The 20,649-nt window shown below is 40.7% G+C and overlaps 1 protein-coding gene across 1 annotated transcript in view; it reads left to right on the top strand.

Moving 5' to 3' along the window:
- Window positions 1-10,431: 10,431 nt before the first annotated feature.
- The window catches only part of IL18R1 (interleukin 18 receptor 1), a 31,898-nt gene continuing 21,680 nt past the window's right edge, over window positions 10,432-20,649 (top strand). Inside the window, exons 1-3 of the mRNA XM_025992743.2 lie at window positions 10,432-10,508; window positions 14,645-14,888; window positions 19,154-19,319. Of these exons, the coding sequence (XP_025848528.1) occupies window positions 10,451-10,508; window positions 14,645-14,888; window positions 19,154-19,319 (468 nt within the window). The 5' untranslated portion in view covers window positions 10,432-10,450. The remainder of the gene's footprint in view (window positions 10,509-14,644; window positions 14,889-19,153; window positions 19,320-20,649) is intronic.

Raw genomic sequence — 20,649 nt, 5'->3', positions numbered from 1 at the left:
AAATTTGCATACAATACAATGCAGATCTTAAGTTTGATGAGTCTTGACAATTACACATACCTGTGTAGTTACCATCCTGAACAAGAGAGAAATATTTCCATCAGGGGTGCCTGGGTGACTCAGTCAGTTAAGCATCTGACTCTTGATTTTGGTTCAGGGCATGATCTCTTGGGTCATGAGATAGAGCCCCACATTGGGTTCCCTAGTCAGTGGGAAGTCTGCTTGAGATTCTCCCCCTCTCCCCCTTCCTTAACTCATGTGCTCTCTGTCTCTCTGTCTCTCTCTCAAAAAGAGGGATAGATTATAAATCTTAAAAAAAAAAAAAAAAGAAATATTTCCATTACCTTCCCTACTGGAGAAGTTCCATCCTGATATTTCCCAGCCAATCTCTCTCCTTCCTCAGAGGCCAATAATGTTCTGATTTCTATGTCCATTAGTTTTGATCAGATCATGAAATTTCTATCAATAAAGTCACAGACAGTGCTGTGACTCTGTACTTTCACACAACATAACGTTTTGGAGATGCATCCATGTTTTGTATGTGTCCGTACTTTGTTTCTCTGTATTCCTGAGTTGGATTCCATTGCATGGCTGTACTCAGTTTAACCTCCCCCTGGTGATGGACATATGGGTTGTTTCACATGGTACCTATAGTGAATATGGAGATTGTGAATATTCTTGTGGACATGTGTTCTTATTTCTCTTGGCTCAATACCTAGGTGTGGTCCTTTTTAGGAAACTGTCAAACTGGCAAACTAATTGTACCATTTTCATTTCCTCCGGTTATGTACAAGACTGCTCTTATTCCACCTCTTCACCAATGATTGGTATTGTCAGGTTTCTTTGAATTTTAGTTATTTCAGTGGGTATTCAATGAATCTCATTATGGTTTTAATTTCCAGTTGTCTGACGATTAATGATATTGAACATTTTTTATGTCTTATTCACCAGTAAGATTCATGTGTCTATCACTCAGTGAAAGTAAAATCTTCTACACATTTTTAAATTGTGTTGCTTCTCTTCATGTTGTTGATGTGTGGAAATTTTTTAGATATTCTGGATACTAATTCCTTTTCAGATAGATGTAAGGTGACAATTTTTCCAGGCTTGCCTCCTTACCTCTTTCTTTTTTTCAACGGTATCATTGATTAGCAGATGTTTTTAATTTTGGTAACATTCAATTGGTCAGTTTTTCTTATATGGTTAGTGTTGTCTGTGTCTTTTCTAAGTTTTTTTAAATTATTTTTTATTTTTTTATCTCAAATATTCATGGTTCCAACTTTTATATTTAGGTCTATGGTCCACTGTGAATTAATATTTGCATATAGAATGAGGTAAGGGTCAACCTCATTTATTTTTTTCCCATAGAGATGCCCAATTGTTCCTGCAACACTTGTGAAAGGCTTATCTTTTCCTACTGAATTGACATGATGCCCTGGTAAAGATCAATAGGCTATATATGCGTGGATCTATTACTCTATATTATTTTCTATTTCTATGCTCATGCAAATATCACACTATCATGATTAGTATTGCCTTATTGTATGCCTTCAGGTCAGCATAAGTCCTCTAATTTTGTTCTTCTTTCCCAAGATTGGTCTGACTATTCTAGGTGATTTGCATTTTCATATAAATTTTAAAACCAGTTTCTCAATTTCTTTGAAAATTCCTCCTGGGATTTGGATTGTAGGAAATATTTAGACTCTATAACATATAGAGTCTAAAAATGTATGGACTCTATAAACTCCACAGTTTGTACAGAATAGATATCTTAACAATGCATCTTCCAATCCATAAATATGGTATATCCGTCCATTTTTTGTCTTTTATTTCTCTTTGCAGTATTTTGTAGATCTCATGGTAAACATCTTGTATACGTTCCAAGGGATTTATATTTTGGTATTTGATTTTTTTTATGGTATTGTAAATGGTGTTTTAAACAAATTTAATTTTTCAAATTTCCATTACTGGAATATAGAATTCCGATTTATTTTCGCATATTGGCTTATTATTCCATGATTTTGCCAAACTCATTTAGGATTTCAGCAGCTCTTTTGTAAACTTCGAAGGGCGATTTACACAAAATTATGCCTTCCATCAGAACCAATAGTTTTTATCTCTTCCTTCCCAATCTACTTGCTTTCTATTTTTATTTCTTTACTTATTACAGAAGGATTGTCCCAGGTGAGAGATGACATCCTTATCTTGTTTCCCATCTTAGGAAAAAAGCAAAGTGTTTCAATATTAGTGATGAAGTTACCTGCAGGCTTCTTACAAATGTTCTTTATCAGATTAAGAACGTTCCTATTTTTAGTATTCCTAGTGTAATTCATGAAGAAAGGCTGTTGCATTTTGTCAGATGCTTGTTCTTATTGCCTTTATTGAGATCATTGTTTTATTTTTCTCATTTATTACACGATGAATGCTTTTGACTGAATAAAAAGAATGAAAAGGACTCATTAAACCCTCTCCCTATCAGCCGTGGGTTTCATTCTTCTCTTTTGTTGGAAAGATCCTGCTACAGACCACTCTAAAATGTACCCTGCATTCTTCCACGGGGTGAAAACTTTGAAACACACGTTCTCCTTTGGCTTCCTTTCCTTAACAGTGTAAAATCTCAGTTCAACACCTCCGCCCCCTCCCTACTATTTTCCAGGGAGAACCCTTCGCCCACGCAGAAGGCCTCAGCACAGATCTGAGGCTTGAGGGCTTCAGCCGACGGCCTCCTCCTCCCTTTGGATGACCTGGGGGAGCCGTCCTGTGTGCTCGCGGCCCTTCCCGGGCCTCCGTCCTGTCCGGGGCCGCCCGGGCTCCTTCCCCTTAACCGCAGGTGGTGCCCCTCGGCGGCGCGCGCGCTCCCTCTCCCCGTGACCCCGGTGCAAACCCGTCGGCGGCCTGCAGGGCGCGCAACGAGCAGCCCCGCGCGCCCGGGCGCTCCGGGTCCCCCGCCACCGCCCAGCCCCCGGGAGCTCCCGAAACTCGCCGCGCGAGCCTGGGGCACCGGTGGCCTCGGCGCAAGGGCGACGCGCCGGACTTTCCAGCCGCGCCCGCGACCAAGCGGCTCCCGGAACCCCGGGGCGGGGCGCCCAGGTGGAGGAGTCCGTATCCCCCGCGCGGGGGGGGGGCGCCCCAGACCAGGAGCACCCCGGAGGGAAGCCGTGTGCACCCCCGATCCACGGACACCGCAGCCGGGGAGGATTCCCGCCCCCCAGGCCCCCGACGGGGAGAAACCCCCGACGACGAGCGTCTCTGATTGGAGCATCCCAGGCCGGGACACGCCCCCTGGCCCCGCGGCGCCCCACTTGGAGCTCGGGGACGCCGAGCCGCGGCCCACCCACAGCCTCCGCGCGCCGCCGCCAGGCGCCTTTTCTTCCTTCTGACCCTCTGCACCTTTGGTTTGTTGTTTCCCTTTCCCCAGCCTTCTCTAGTTGCCTTACGTCTTTCATCACACCTGGGGCGCCTCTCTGCTTGGGGGGCGCACAGCGCTAGGGAGACGGCGGGTCGCAGTTTCTCACCCGCCACCCGCCTTTGGGACGCCTGCCTCGGCCGCCGCGACCCGAGCGCAGGGGGGACGGCCGCCCCCGCCCCGGCCCGGCCGCGGGGACTCCTCCTGAAGGTAAGGAGCGCCCCGGCTGCCAGCCGCACCCCTCCGCGCCCCCTGCGCCGCCAGCCCCGCTGGCCAGGGCCAACCCAGCCAGGGCACGGGGGTTCTGGAAACAGGATCCTTACGGATGCGTGCCACTATGTGTAACAGGTCTTCCTCCGCTGATGGGGGGCGGGGGGCCCCTGGAAAACCCAGACTAGGTTGAAAATACCCGAAGTCACTGGGACATGCGGTTAATACGTCTAACCTCCCGAACATCAGGGCGCAGCCTACCTGAAGGTGCGCACAACCCTTACATTAGCCTACAGTTGGGTGAAATCCTCCAGCACGACGCCTAATTCATAATAAGCGGTCGAATATCTCATTTATTTGATGGAATAGTATACGGAAAAGGAGAAACAGTGGTCGCATGGGGTACAGAATGGTTGTAAGTGTATCTGTTGTTCACCCTCATGATCCCCAGGCCGACTGGGAGTTGCAGCTAGTGAGGATCATAGGGCATATCACTAGGATGCGAAAGATTCAAATTCAAAGTGCAAAGTATGGTTTCCACTGAATGTGTAACTCTTTTGCACCATCATACAATCAAAAAAGCATAAATAGAGCTGTCATAAGTAGGGATTTTGTGTATATATATATGTATACATGCAGATATGCATATACACCTATATGTATAGTTTAAAATATTATTTATATAAGTAGATGTCCAGGTGTCTGCATATATACACACATATATGTGCACCCGTGCACACATGAATAATTGGTGAGACAGCATCCATTTTTCCAGCTAGTATAATTTCAGACCTTAAAACTTGCCCTATAATTCTTTTTTCTTTCTAAAAAAGTGAGAAGAGCTAAAATAATTGGTAGCTTTTACAAATTAAGCACTTATCTGGTAGTATAGAAAAGTTTCATGGTTAGAAAACTTTTAGATGCATGGTATAGTTTTCATGGTATAGAAAACTTTTAGATGCGTTATTTTCTCTCAATCCTCCTGTAGGCTGACTGAAGTAGGCACTATCATTATCCTTAATGAAAGGAGGAGAACCAAAGCACAGAGATGTTTAGTCATTTATCCAAAGGCATCCAGCTTACTAAGAAATAGATCACAGATTCGCACCAAAATTTCCCTGATTCCAAAATCTTTACTTTTAATTTGAGGTGCTTCCAGGAGTTAGAACCCCAAGCAGGTGCTTTGCAGGTTAGGAGACAAACTAATGACTGGGTGATCCCTGTCAGGTATAGACACCTGAGGTTATTGTATTAATTTCACCCTTTTCCCTTGTTCTATTCTTGGGAACCTCAGCAAACACTCCTTTTGGTGCTGTGCAGTGCTGGGATCTCGGGCGCACTTCTCATCCTGAGGACCTTAAGTGGCTTGGGAGGGTGTACATTTGGGAGAAACTGGGTTTATTCAGGTTCTGGGATAATGCGACTGCTAACCAACCCTTCCCCTCCCTGCCAGCACAAAAACACATACAAAGGCTGTGAGCAAGAGGTCTGGGAACATGGAGACAGGGTCCCAGGGCGTGGGGATGAATCCAGGGGTAATGGGAATGCCGCGTGGTGCAGGTGTGTGGACAAAGGCTGTTTGGGGCACTGGCAGTTGGAGCACTTCCCTGAGAAGGTGATCATTGAGTCAGGTTGTAAGAATTGCAAGGACCCTGCAGTTAGAAGTGGAAAGGGTTCGGGTAGCAGGACTAGCACAGGCGCAGGTGGAGTGGAGGAGGCCTAGGGACGCCACAGAGATCTGTGTGACAAGGACTATGAAATGGGAATGATTCTCCTGGCCTTGCAGATGAAAAGCCTAATTCAACATAAATTCTGCTTTCCTTAGAGTGAAAGCATGTGGAAGCATGTGTGTGCGCATGTGCACCTGTGTGTGTTTTATGTCGAAGATCATTTTTTTCCTCTTTGCGTTGGTTGTTTTATCATCTCAATGGCTGAGTGAAACACTTAGGCACCGAACACTGCAGAGGAAGAGTTATTTTACAAATCACTGGTGTTAAGGTTTTCCTCAAGGCAGTTTATCTTAGGAGGTGCTCAATTTTGATTTGCTGGGTAGAGTGATTTACATCGAGGAGATCTACATCTATTCCTGTGTGAGTCAGTGTAACACTCTATAATCTGGGCCAGTTCACTGGTCAAGTCTCAGCTTCCTTCGCAGAAAGAACTCAGCCTCACAAGTAAGAAGGCTACCAAGAAGTAGCCTTACAACTATGGGTTTCTGTGAATTAAGTTTTTTTAGAAAATGGTCACTTTTCTCAGGGTAGGGTATATGAACAGGGCAAGTGGGCAAAACCTTCCAGGATGAGATTCAGACACTCCGCAGGACCCTGCACTATAGTCAGAGAGAACGGTTGGCTTGCCCTTGGTCACACGATTTTTAGAAGAGAACCTTTTTCATTTAGGGAAAACTTCATGCCATTCAGTGATTTAGGGGAAGTTTGTGAATGTTCTTTGTGTGTGTGCACATACATATCTACATACATATACATCTGCGTATGTGCACATATACTTAATATGTCTTAAATAGTGAATTATTATTAAATGTGTATTTATGATATATTAAATGTACTTCTGGGTACACAAACAAGTCCGCTAGATTAGTGTCTTCCTACCGTGGTTGCATATTAGAATCGCCAGGAGGATTTTCAGGTGTCTGGGTGAGGACCTAGGTATTGTGATTATTATTTAAGATCCAGGGTAGAATGAGTGCCCTAGACTTCACATCAGTTGTTAAAACATATTTTCCAAGATATCATGCTTTAAGGAGCATTTCAAAGGTAAGATTATGCAGATGTAACAGTGGATCAGATGATCACCTAAGACACCAAACTTTATATATTTAATGAATTTAATGAATTCATCAATTCAGCAAATAATAAACATAAAATAAAGTATGTCAGTTAGTGATGAGTACTATGAATGAAAAAACAAAGCACAGTGGAAGAGGAAAGAGTGGTGTGTGTGCACATGTGTGCAAGCACATACACACACATGCTTGCATACATACACACGCTTGCATGTATTTGCACCTGAGCGATCATGCTGCTAGATTTCCATAGAATGCTTGCAGAGAGCCCTTACATTATAACTATGCTTTCAGCACACTGTAAAGGGAAGATGGGGCTTTTTAATTAATTATAGAGAAATAATTAGTAGCTCTTTGAGAAAAATAAATTTATTTAGACCTATCTTCATACCAAACAAGAAGATTAATTGTTAATGAATAAATCATTTTAATGTTAAAAAAAAGCCCCTAAGCCATAAAAAGGAAGAAAGCATACCTTGAGTATACACCAGACCACTGAGGGGAAAGGAATGGCCTACATGCAAAAGTAATGGAAAAATCACCAAGAAAAAGCATAGTGGAGTTGACTGCATAAATATGAAGTCTCCCATATGTGAAAACAGCAAAAGAGGAATTTGAAGGGTAAATTCAATAAATTGAAAAAAAAAAAACCCGCTAAGACATCTAAGAATTGGACCAAGGTGTAAAAAAATAGTTCATACACAAGGGAATAAAATAGCTAAAAACATATATGCTTAATATTCTTTTTTAAAAGATTTTATATATATTTCAGAGAGAAAGAGAGAGAGCATGAGCAGGAGAGGGGCGAGGGGCAGAAGGAGAGGGAGATGCAGACTCCCCGCTGAGCGGGGAGCTGGAGGCGGGGCTTCATCCCAGGATCCTGGGATTGTTATCCCAGGATCATGACCTGAGCGGAAGGCAAACCCTTAAATGACTGAGCCCCCCAGGCGCCCTTATGTTCTGATTTATAGCAATAGAAACGCAGATTTAAAAAAAAAACCATGAAACACCATTAACCAATTTAAAGAGAGAATTAAAGGATGAGAATGCAGGATGCTTATGTGGGTATGATAGATGGATATTATCTTGCACAGCTGAGGAGTATGAATTATTACATTTCTAGAATGCAGTTTGGTAGTATGTGTTTATCTCATTTAAAATGTATTCTTTAAAAAAATAAAAATAAAATGTATTCTTTGATCATAGATTGTATTGCCATTGTCATAACACCAAGAAAGGTAGATAAATAACTAACATTTAAGTGATACTTCTTATGCACCAGATACTTTGCAAAGGTAACTCATGAAACCTTCACATCAGTTCTGGGATGTAGTATTGTTATTCCCTTTCCTAAATAAAGAAACTAAAGAGCAGGGAGGATAAGTGACTTGCCCAGGGTATTCAGCTGGTAAACAATAGGATGAGGATCCAAATTCAACCAGTTTGGCGCCAGAGGTCATGCCCCCAAAACTGATCCATACCCTTTGACACAAGAAGATAGTCATGAGGTTATTTTGTAATAAAAATATCTTATAAATTATAATAGTCCCGTATCGGGGGATATATGTAGCAATTAAGGTGGTGTTAACAGAGATTTTTGTGACACAGGGGAGTGTTCATTTATTACGTGGAAAATGCAGGATATGAACATTTTGAATATCTGAATTATTTGAAAGTCATGTAGAAAAAGTACAAGGCAACATGTTAAAGTATTATGCATATTGAGATCATTTTCTTCTTTTCAATCTTTATTTTATAATGGCATCATATATTGGGCACATAATACTTTGGAAATAAAAAAAATTGGAAGAAAGAAAGGAAGAAAGAGAGAAGGAAGGAAGGAGGAAAGAGAAAAATTGAAAAATTATGGACCTGCAAAAAAATCAATAACAAACATAATACTAAAAAACCCCCAAACGTCCTTCATGCAAGAAATTTAATATTTATATTCTCCTATGTATATCTTATTAATACTTACTAGGATATCTGTGACATTTCCCAGAATAGCTGTTCTTTTGAAAATGAGTTCCGTTATTTAATAACTTAATCTTTTAAATCCACAATAAGTACATTATAATTTATATACATACACACAGAGCAGCCCAGATATCAGCTACTTTGTATACTGGGATCTTAACATGTTTCATATTGAAATTCAGAGTTAACTCATCAGAATGCTAGATTATTTCATAGTAAATTTATTTCTCAGTAGACCTTGAAAATTAACAAGCCAAAACCAAGAAAAAACAGCAGTGCCCTTTATAAGGCTGTGTCAGTCTTAACCAGAGGAAACACTTTTCATTCTATTTGAGGTAAGAGAATAGATAGTTAATAATAAATGTATGTAATATGTGTGGGTGGGGGATTGATTTCAAGCCACATAACCATAGAAATATTCTAATTTGAATAGTTGGTACTTTCCATACATTCTTAACTCTTTTGTCTTTACATTATTATTATCTATTGGAAATTACAGCAGATGCTTTGTGATGTTATTCATAAAGATTGATGTAAGTGGTTTGATGGTTTTGCTGTTAAACTTCATCCAGGATTTGAACATTAACAGTCATTTTTTTTAAGTATGGGAGGTGAGTGGCAGTTGGTAAGAGAATTATTTGGGACGGAGAAACTACCATGCATCCAGAAAGCCTTCATTGCTTTGGCTGATCTAATTACTCAATAATTTTGGTGATAAGCCTTCTTACTAATTTCCATTTTGGTAATGAGCAGATAGGATCTGACACTTTTAAGTCACTTGCCTAAGGTTGCAGAGCTAGTCAGGGCTCCAGATGGAATGCCAACCCAGGGTTGTGTGCCCCAGAAAGCGAGCTCTTTCATCACGCTATGCTTCCTCCACCCAGTGGAGCTCAGTGTGTGTTATGCAGGGAACATGGGATTGCTTCTGAAATATTCATACTCAGTGTATGAGTCCCACTGCCCCCTTCCCTTGTTCTACTCTCTAAATTTGTAATTCACAGAACAAATGATGGGTTGGAGTAAGGACTTAAATTCAATACAGATCTGAGTTGACGGCGTCCATGTAGATTAGACATTTGGAGTGTAGGGAATTTCTGCTTCGTCTCTCTGTTTCCTAAAATAAACACATGTGGGTGTATGTGTGTAAATACACACACACACACACACACACACACATCCATACACCTATTCCCCTGTAACAAGTGTTAGTGCTTACTATGTGCTAGGCATTGGTCTGGACTCTTATGATGCAGTAATGAACAAAGTAGACAGTTTCTAGCTCATGGAGAACTTTGTTCTGAAGAAGGAAGATGGATATTTATTTATTTAAGACTTCATTTATTTATTTGAGAGACTGAGAGTGAGAGAGAGAGAGACAGAGACAGAGTGAGAGAGAGTGAGCACAAGCTGGGGGAGGGGCAGAATCCTTGCTGAGCAGGGAGCCTGATGTAGGGCTCTGATCCCAGGGCCCTGGGATCATGACCTGAGCTATAAAGGCAGACACTTAACTGACTGAGCCACGTAGGCACCTGAAGGTGGGTCTTTAAAAAGTCAAGTGATAAATGAAGATCATGATGAGCATTCTGGTGTGATGAGAGAAAAAGGAGCACACACATACACAAACACACCCCTATTTGGGCACACCTGCCATACATGTCTTGGTAAATTACAGACTGTCTATTGATAGACCAGTAGGTTCTCTGGAAATACTTTTGTCTTCAACTTTGATCTTTGAGGTAAGATGTAGTAGACCAGGCTCGAAATACAGCAGACTCTCTTGTATTAGAAAATTGCGCTAGTAGGAAATTTTCTGGATGCTGAAATTCATTACCTTGAAGTTTTATGAATTCTGTGTAGCTGAAAGTTCTGAGAATACTTGATGACTATATTAAAGGATGTGAAAACTTCCTGCACTGATTTCTTTTTAAAGTCTGTGTGCCAGAAGGTTTTTAAAAATTCTCCTTCATGACACAGGTGTGCTTTTGTTTGCAAGTTTGGGCTGAACCTGTCTTATTCCATTTTCCAGAGAAAGCATGGGAGGCAGAATCCTAAATATGCATCATATAGAACTACTCTTGACACTTTTGGCGCTTATGTTTACAAGAACCTTAGGTAAGTAATTATAGTCATTCACAAGCATACTTAATTGGTAGTCTAGAGGGAATATGAAGGTTTCACTTTTTTTTATGTGGAGGTATCTACTGAAGATGCTGAATTTATTAAAATTGTGGTTTTGAATTTTATTTTGAAAGTTACCACCCATTTGGTGCCCCTGGCATAGAGAAAAAAACGTTCATAGAAATGATATCAAATAAGAATTATATGGAACTACTGAAAAAGAAAACATTTAGCCCTCTGAGTTTATGTAGAGAGAGAAGGATTGTGTCTGGAAACAAATTACATTTGTCAGAGATGAAAATCTGCTTTATGTTATTTAAAACTGAAGAGTTCACAGCCATCGTTGTTATTGATTTTTAGAAAGTTTTACACGCATTATTTTTCTCCAAACATGAAGGCCAAGAGTGATCTCGTTATTTAGGTAGTGAAGACAGTGAGTGGGAATACCTTGCAGGGCTGGGGGGAAATATTCAAGTTAGAAGGACTACATAAGAAAGACTGCATAGACTGGAGAAAACACGTAGGCTTCATATCAGGTGGCAAGTACTAGTTTTAACTGAGCGGTGATGGCTTGGAGACTTTTATCAAGAAGGATTCTGTGGCTTTATTAGGATCCTTTGGAGAAGAGATGCATGACTGAATAGCAAGGTTCTCCTTATGCTTTGGAGGAGCAGGTGGGAACAGAAATATTAATTTGCCTTGATCTGTTATCTAGGAAAGGGTAACACATGAGCCCATATCTCTACTTTGAAAATTACTGCTGAAGAGGTAGGGAATTTAAGTGAGTGATACTTTCAAATAATTCCAGTCCAATATTTACTGAAGTGGGTCCATGTTTGTTGGAATGCAGACAATGCAATACTACCCAGATGTTAAAGGAAGGAGATAGATCTGCTGCTTTTGATTTGGAATAATCTGTTAGAAACTGCTGGGTGAAAAGCAAGGTGCAGGAAAGGGTGCATCATGGGTGCCTTGCTCTATAGACATACACTAACAGCCTTGCTCCCAAGTTACAATGAAATATGTTTCAGGCTGGAAAATAGCCATGAAATCCATTCTAAAGGGTTACTAAGGTCCCAGAAATTTGTCCTTTCAGGTATCGGAAGAGTACCTTTCATAAAGGGTTCGCTTTAGGCAAATATGACAATATTCTACATGAGGATTCATTTAACCTAGTAGAAGCTGAAAGACAATATCCTATTTATTGTCCAAATTCAAGGCAATTTCAAAGACAGACATCATTTCAAAGGGTCTAGGTTGTTGACCTTGCTGGATTCTTACTCTCTGTTCCTGTAAGAATGGGAGTACCTGTTCTGGGCAGCCCGTATACCTTGAATTCCACTCTTTTTATTTTTATTTTTTTCAATCAAAACTCATTTCCTTTTTTAAAAGATTTTATTTATTTATTCATGAGAGACAGAGAGAGAGAGAGAGAGAGAGAGAGAGAGAGAGAGAGAGAGAAGCAGAGACACAGGCAGAGGGAGAAGCAGGCTCCATGTGGGGAGCCCGACACAGAACTCCACCCCAGGTCTCCAGGATCAGGCCCTGGCCTGAGGGCGGCGCTAAACTGCTGAGCCACCCAGGCTGCCCTCAAAACTCATTTCTTTTTCTTTCTTTCTTTTTTTTTTTTTTCTCAAAACTCATTTCTAATCAACAACACCTGTAGTGTTAAGCATAAGATTAGGTAGCTGAAGCCACTAGCGGCCAGGGAGGTGTGAACGGAGTATGGTCAGTAATATTGTAATAACGTGTGGTGACTACATTTATCATGGTGAGCACTGAGTAATGTATAGAATTGTTGATCTCCAACCATCTACCCCTGGCGAGTATGTAATCCAGGTTAGGTTTCAGCATATGATAAGTACTCCCCAAAAGAAATGGTGAATGGTCTATCACAACAAAGACACAGGTATTTATGGAAGTCGTTTTTTTAAAGGTAGGCTGAAACATAGAAAGAACACATATATTCAACAATAACAGAATGGATAAATTGTCAAATATGACAACTATAAAAACTATGAGAAAAAGAACAAATCACTACTTCTTGCAGCAACATGGATGCTTATCCAAGACATGATGGAGTAGGAAAGAATCCAGACACAGAAGAGCACATACTGTAGGATTTGTGTACTTTGTCTTATGTATAGTTTATCTCTGAAACAGGAAAATAAATTGTTTTTGACATACCATCCTTTCGGATGTCAATTAAAACTGACACCAACACTTACACGTGTATCACAACTTCTGTGTTAAAGTACTGAAATGTAAAATGGAGTTTCTATAACAACCAGTAAACACAAGGTTAATATTCATTAACACTTGTACTTTGAGGTAGATTTGACATCCCATGTTTTCAAAGAATTCTTCTGTCATTTGAGCCACTTCCTTTTTACATTGTGGTTAACAGCATTGGTTTAAACTAGAAGTTGTTTTGAGAAATAGACCCTAACTATAAAGAAGGCATTTTCTTCGTGCCCTCAGAGAAATACTCTACTTAATTTAAGATTCACATTCTCAAAATTCAGTTAAAGGGTACTGTTTGTGGGAATGCAAATTAGTGCAGCCACTGCAAAAAACAGTGTGGAGGTGCCTCAAAAAATAACGAATAGAAACACCATGCAATTCAGTGATTTCACTATTGGGTATTTATCCAAAGAAAACAAAAACACTGATTTGAAAACGTACATGCACCCCTAGGTTTATTGCAGCATTGTTTACAATGGTCGAGATAGGAAGGCAACTGAGGTGTCCACCGATAGATGAATGGATAAAGAAGATGTGGTGTATATACATACATGCAATAAAATATTCCTCAACCACAAAAAAGAATGAGATCTTGCCATTCGTGACAGCGTGGATGCACCTAAAGGGTCTTATGCTGAATAAAATAAGTGAGAAATACAAATATCATATAATTTTGCTTATACATGGAATCTTAAAAACAAAACAAATGAATAAACAAACAAACGCAGACTCTTATATACAGAGAACAAATAGGTTGCTGCCAGAGGGAAGGCGGTGGGCGGGGGGGATGAATGAAGTATGTAAAGGGGAATAAGGGTGTAAACTTCCAGTTATAAATAAGTCACAGGGATGAGAAATACGCATAGGTCAAAATATGGTCAAAGTGTGGTAAAAAATATTGTAATAACATTATATGGTGACTACATTTTTCATGGTGAGTACTGAGTAATGTATAGAATTGTTGATCAATATGTTGTGTACCTGAAACTAATATACCATTGTGTGTTAATTATACTTCAATAAAAGGCCAAGCTGAAGCCACCAAAGAATAGGATATGGAAAGGGTCCATGAGTGCTGATGTTGAACTATCAGATATTCAGAGGGAGGGGAATGATGATCCTGTTAGCTGAAAGGAGCAGATAAATTTCCAAAGTCAGAGCATCTGGGTTGATGGAGAAAGAGGGAAGGAGTGAGGGAGGGAGAGAGCGAGCCTGCAAGAGCACTCAAGGAGGGAAGGAACAGATACCCAGGTTTGGAGTGATATTGTATTAATCAATTCTTGATGATCCACATGGTAACCCAGAGAGATCATGAACTCACACACACTCTAAGCTACATGGGAGTACCTTAACCAACCCCCTGCCTGCCCAGGGAATGGTCAGGTAAACTGACTGAGAGCAGGAGAAGTGACACTTCCGGTGAGACAGATGAGGAACCCCGAGGCCTCTAGATTTCTTGTTTTCATTTCCACGGAGATTACCCCAGCTAGAGATGTTTTGGGGTAGGTGTGGCACCACAGTGACGTCTGTGGCCTTCCTTAGGAGGAAGTTGTAATGTATAACATTTTCTTTGAAAAGATTTCACTACATTTCTCTGTCTTCTAGCTATGGTAGGTTAAGTTTTGGTACTGTCTGTTTGGGAAAAGCTGTTGGAAATTTTGTCTTCATTTATGTCCTGAGAGTGTCCTCATGTTGGAAAAAGTATTGGCCCTGAAATAAGAGGACTCACAAGATTGGGACACTGAGATTACTCAGGACTTTCTTACCAAGCTGGCTTATTCACCTAATGCATTAGGAAAGAAAAAGTTTACATTTGTCATTCTGTTATTTTATTTTATTTTATTTTATTTTATTTTATTTTATTTTACTCTGCTAATCTTATGAAGAAACTTGTACTTCACGTTTTAACATCACTGCGGTCAGAGGGGAACCTTTCTATCTGAAATATTGCCCATCAGCATCTGAGCACAAGAATGAAGCAACCACCATAAAATGGTACAAGAGCAGTGGATCACATGGGCGCATTGAGCTAAATTCAAGCAATTCACCCAGAATTACTCTGCACGATTATATTTTGGAGTTTTGGCCAGCTGAGTTGGAGGACAGTGGATCTTACTTTTTCCAAATGGGGTGAGTATAGCTTCTCTTGTGTTAGTATATTTCATAGCACTCTTGGAATGAGTTCAGCAAATCAGATATACAACAATCTGAAAGGATAATCCATGTATTTACTCTCCCCTACCCTTCCTCCAACATGCATAAAGCCTTCATCATTGACAAATTAAATTAAATAGTTGCCCTTGTGTTTACCTTCTTAGTGATCTTAACAAAGGATTACCTTAATTTCTTTTAGGGGATCCTTACCAAAGATAAGTGGGTACCAAATGAAAGTCATTTTACAATTCCCAGCTGCTCCCATTGTATAGAGTTGCTGGTCAAATGGAATAGGTGAAGGCTCCATAGTGAAGCCTTCAGGGTGTGGTGAAGGGGGGGCAATCTCAGCTTCTCTGGGTGGTATCCTCAGGCTGGGGAGAGAGGTCGGAATTGGTACTGACACATCCTAGTCCAGTTTTTCAGGGTTTGTAGAGTATCAGGGGGTAGTGTGAGTGAAGGGTGCATGGGTTTAACAGCCAGTCACAGACCTACAGCCAGGGCCAGCAAGAGAGGGGAACAGAAAGAGCTTTGCACCGCCTTCCCAGGACATACCCCTATAGCCTCTGCCAAGACACTCATAATCAAGAGTCATAAGTTCTATGAAATGAGAGAAACTAACTGAATGTTTCAGTGATTGTCACTGAACTAAGTTCTCTTTATACTTTATTTGGTAAGCTAGGAAGGAGTAACTGGGACAGGCGATGTTCTATGTAATGGCTTATTAGGCTTGATGACATGATGTTGATCTGGCACATTTGTGGCATTGTGTAGTACTTGCATATATATATGAGTATTGTGTATTTTTATAGAGATCTGAGACCTGTGGAAGATAGCTCAGGGCCAGGTGAGTGAGTGATGGTAGTGTGCTATCAGATGTAGTAGATTTCTGGGGTGGGTCCTGATCATTATCAATAGTGCTATTGAAAGCAGAGGGAGATAGCACAGTGAAACCTTGTTATCACTCCTGTGGTTTTGCACAAAATGAGGTCATTTTGGTTTGTTTTTATACATAGGAACTCCTAGGAGTCAGAAAGAAATTCAAGAACTCTTTTTCATTGTTTGTTTTGACCAGTGAATTTTATGTGTTCATTTAAGAGAGATAATTCTAGAAATAGGTCACAGCTAGGTCTTTCCACACTAATGTAGAATGAATACTCACCAATGGGGTAAAAAAAAAAAAATCTCCGCAATCTGGATTGAATAAAGGCGCAGTTTAAATGAAGAAAGCAGGGGCTCCTAGGTGGCTCAGTGGTTGAGCATCTGCCTTTGGCTCAGGTCGTGATCCTCGGGTCCTGGAATTGAGTCCCACATTGAGTTCCCCGGGGGAGCCTGCTTCTCCCTCTGCCTATATCTCTGCCTCTTCCTGTGTCTCTCATGAATAAAAAAATACAATCTTTAAAAAGAAAGAAAGAAAGAAAGAAAGAAAGAAAGAAAGAAAGAAAGAGAAAGAAAGAAAGAAGAAAGAAAGAAAGAAGAAAGAAAGAATGAAAGAAAGAAAGAAAGAAAGAAAGAAAGAAAGAAAGAAAGGAAGGAAAGAAAGAAAAGGAAAGAAAAAGAAAGAACCCTGGATGGGGCAGGAAGAGCACACTGAGGGGAAGAGCCAGCTATCCAAAAATGTCACTTGGAGACAGGTAGGGACTGTCTAATGTCTAAGGCATTAACTGTCTCCCTGTTATGGAAGGTGGAGAACACAGCCTGGATTAGGAATGAAAAGTGGAAGCATCAAATAGAGACAGGCTGTCAGAGAGGTGTGGAGAATCAGGAAGAGGAGCCCAGAGGGCAGGAGAAACAAGGTGGCTCAGTGGCTATGGTGATGAACTTTGAAGAGTCTTGGAGGCTGATGAATAACGAATAACACGAGACTAAAGTGATGGAATGAGAAGTGGCCTTGAGGTGGTTTTGAAAATTAATGGGTGGGGTAATAGGGGGTGGGAGTACAGTGCCTGGGTGGCTCAGTTGGTGAAGTGTCTGCCTTTGGCTCAGATCATAATCCTTCCTGCTCAGTGGGGTGTCTGCTTCTTCCTCTCCCTCTGCTCCTTCCTCTGCTCATGCTATTTCTCTTGTTCACTCTCTCTCAAATAAATAAATAAAATCTTTTAAAAATAAAAAAGAAAAATCAATGGGAACCTATACAGGTTGTTTTGGACACCTAGGGGTGCTAAAGATGGGGATTTTTTTTTCAAATTCGGTGCACTGGTGAAGAGTATCCTGTTTCCCTCAGAGGAGTGTGTGTGTGTGTGTGTACATGTGTGTGTGTGTGTACATATGTGCATGTGTGCACAGATTTAGGTGAGTGAGCCTCTGTAATTTCATGTGGAATCCATTGAAGACCAGACTCCACTCCTGGAATCCCTCCATTAGAATGATAATCCTTTCATTTTTCAGGACTCCTCTGCTAATAATCAAAGGCCTCTGGAGACATGCTTGAATCCTGAAGTCAGATCAAATTTAAGGAGGAAATCCACCAAGAAGGGAGGAGATGCAGGAGAGAGGGGGTTTTCTATGATAGATGGGAGGGGAGGGCATGGAGATAGAGAGAAAAGTGCATGCAGAACTCTCAGGATCATGTACCAGCTTGACAAGCAGCAGGATTGACTTGGTAAGGGGTCTCCCAAGAATGAGCTAGAGCTTTTCAAATCCTTTCTTGTGTGGCAGGAGTGGCTTGTGTAACCAGGAATGGATGGCCTTGTAGGAGAAGAGGCACGGTCACAGCTTTGGGTCAGTTGCCTCAGCTTCACACTGGCCTTCCAGCTCCTTGAGCAAGGACAGTGTCCACTTGTTTATCAGCATTCCCATGCGGTGGCAGGGACACAGAGGCATTCTGCTACGGTGCTCATCGAGTGTTAGGAACTGGGGATTGCAGATGTAGACAACAGTATGGCCTGATAGGATGGAAATATGCATGTGCTCTCTTCCTCGTAAGTGACAGGACAGAAGGATCTAGAAATATATCTCTATCCACCCAGAGGGGCTGAAGTCGGGAAAACATTAGATACACATGAGAAGAGGATGATGCCAATGGGATTCTGAATCCTTTCCAAAGGGCCAGTAGCTGTATTATGTTCCACGGCCATTGACTTACCTACCTTTCATCTTTAGGACAGCTTGTCAAGGCACCCACCACTTCCTGCCCAGCCCCGACCAGTCTTGTATGAATACACCCCCGGGGGAGGGGCCAGACTCACATTGGCCCTGAAAGCATAGTATTGGGCAGTACAGTACTGCCTTTAGCACCAAACTGATGTGGTTTGCATCCTGACCCTGCTGCTGACCCTGTGGGAACTTGGGCGAGGTACTTAGCTTTATGTGACGATTATCTTAATTACCTCACATAAGAGAAATCGCCATCCCCATTGCACACACACGTGCAATTCCTGGAGCTCAGTAAATGCTAGTCTTCCTTCCACACTGTAGACCTGGAGGGGGACTACAAGAGCCTGGGGTGGGTGGGTACAAATGTGTCAGACACAAAGGACAACCTAACACATGGCTGTTGTATTTAGTATATGGATCCATATATTGCATGTGCTGTTTAAACAAACATCAGGTTGCAAACATTTCCTTGCTTAGAAGTTCCTTTTTAAAAACTGTGTTAAAGTTGTTTCTTCTTGCAGACTACTAATTTCTAATCAGAAGGAACAACATCAAGATCTATTCAAACTAATGTTAGCTCAGTAAGGCACATAAAGTGCTAATATAGCTATGCAGCCACTCCACACTTGGCTTTACTCAACAGTAATAGAAGAGAAGAGGATTGGAAGAAACTGCTTAGAGAAATATAAAAACCCAATGCATATATACAAACTTCCAGAAAACAAGTTCAGGAGTTTGTGGACTTCAAAAACCTGCTGCTGCTGTCCCATCCTGGGTTAAGAATCTTTGAACTTGTCAATCTCCAAAGATCATTGAAGTTTTAAACATTTCTGTCCAGACACCCATAATATATGGTCAGCAGTAGGTTTTGTGTGTGTGTGTGTGTGTGTGTGTGTGCGCGCGTGTGCGTGCACACGTACAACTGCTCAGGTTTTTCTCTTTCACTGCCCCTTACCATTGTCCCATGACAATTGTTAAATACTTGCTGCAACTGAACCAAAATGGGGCAGAGCAGGGTCTGGGCATCAGTGAATGAGTCTCTTATTTATAGACAAATAAGGAAAGATTTTCACTGGATTGGTTACTAAAAGGTGGTATTTGCAAAGTCTGTACTAATTATAAAATATCTTTAAATCTTTATTTCATAGAAATGATACCCGTGAATGGAAATTAAATGTCATTGCAAGAAGTAAATACAGCTGTTTTGCTGAAAAACAACTAATTAGTAAAATTGTGGAAGTTCAAAAATCTTTGCATATAAACTGTGAACATACATACTATCAAAAACTGTCCAATAGAACATCACTGTATAAGGTAATGCTTTTAAAATATTTTAAGGGGCACCTGAGTGGCTCAGTTGGTTAAGTGTCTGACTCTTGATTTCAGCTTAGACCATGATCCCAGGGTCCTGGGATTGAGCCCCGTGTCGGGCTCTGAGCACAGCAGGGAGTTGGCTTCAGATTCTCTCTCTCCCTCTGCCCCTCCCCTCTTTCTTTCTCAAAAATAAGTAAATGAATCTTTAAGAAATACTTTAAGATTTGAGGAAAAAAAAGACAAAAATCCAAAATGAGGATCTGCTGGCAGAGGAGTATTTTTGTCTTGTCATGTGCGAGCTGCATGAGGCACCCCCCCGCCCCCCCCCCCCCTCAGCTCACCTGGCCTAAGCAAAGTGCCCTGGCAGGGCAGCTGAAATGAGTTCCTGCTCCAAATTAAATGTTCAATAAAAGATAACAGCTTCCTCTTCCTTGCCCCCCCTTTATTTTCCTTCTCTTTTGATAAATTAATTTTTAGGAATGCTAGCCTAAGGATTTTCATTTTCTTCTGCCACATATATTTTAAAAATTAAGTTCTATTATATATACTTTTTCCCTAATCACACAATTCCTTTTATAAAAATGGAAGATGCAAAAATGAGCAATGAAGATAGTAGAGCTCACTCAGAATTCCACCAGCCAGAGACTTTGGGGTTTGTGTGTGTGTGTGTGTAAACATTTGCTTTTAAAAAGTGGTATTTAAACTTTTTAAAAATAAAAAATGGTATTTTTAATGGCTTGTAGTTTTCCTCTATCCACTAAAAATTATATTGTGATTATTCCCCTACATCTTTAAACACTCTTATAAACGTGGGCTTCCATTGTGTATTACACTTGTGTCTAACTAATCCTCTGGTTTGGGGTATTTGTTAGTTCCCTTGTTTCCACTATTATTTATAAGGCTAAAATAAATATCATTCCCATAAGTCTTAGGGTGTATGTATGATTTTATTCTTCAATCATATCCCTACAAGTAGAATTATTGTATCAAAGGCTATGAGCAGTTTTATAGCTTTTGCTCCACATTATTAAGCTCCTCTCTTGGGAACTATGCTAGTTCTAAACCGTCTTTTCAATGACCACCACACACACTGAGAAGTCATACTGTTAGAACATTTATGAATTTGACATGCAAAATTTCTGTAATTTTTAGTAGCTTTTCCCCATTTCTTTTCTTAATAATAAATTGAACATTTTTATATATCGATTGCACCTTAGTATTACTTCTTTTGTGGATGATCTATTTTCTTCAGCTGGCATACCTTTTACTTGAATTGTAAGAGCTCTTTTAGACAATACTATACAGATTATATATATATACATTCACATAT

This window comes from Vulpes vulpes, chromosome 16 (genome assembly GCF_048418805.1).
Source record: "Vulpes vulpes isolate BD-2025 chromosome 16, VulVul3, whole genome shotgun sequence".
Classification (NCBI taxonomy): Eukaryota; Metazoa; Chordata; class Mammalia; order Carnivora; family Canidae; genus Vulpes; species Vulpes vulpes.
This window is presented reverse-complemented; position numbering and strand designations above follow the sequence as displayed.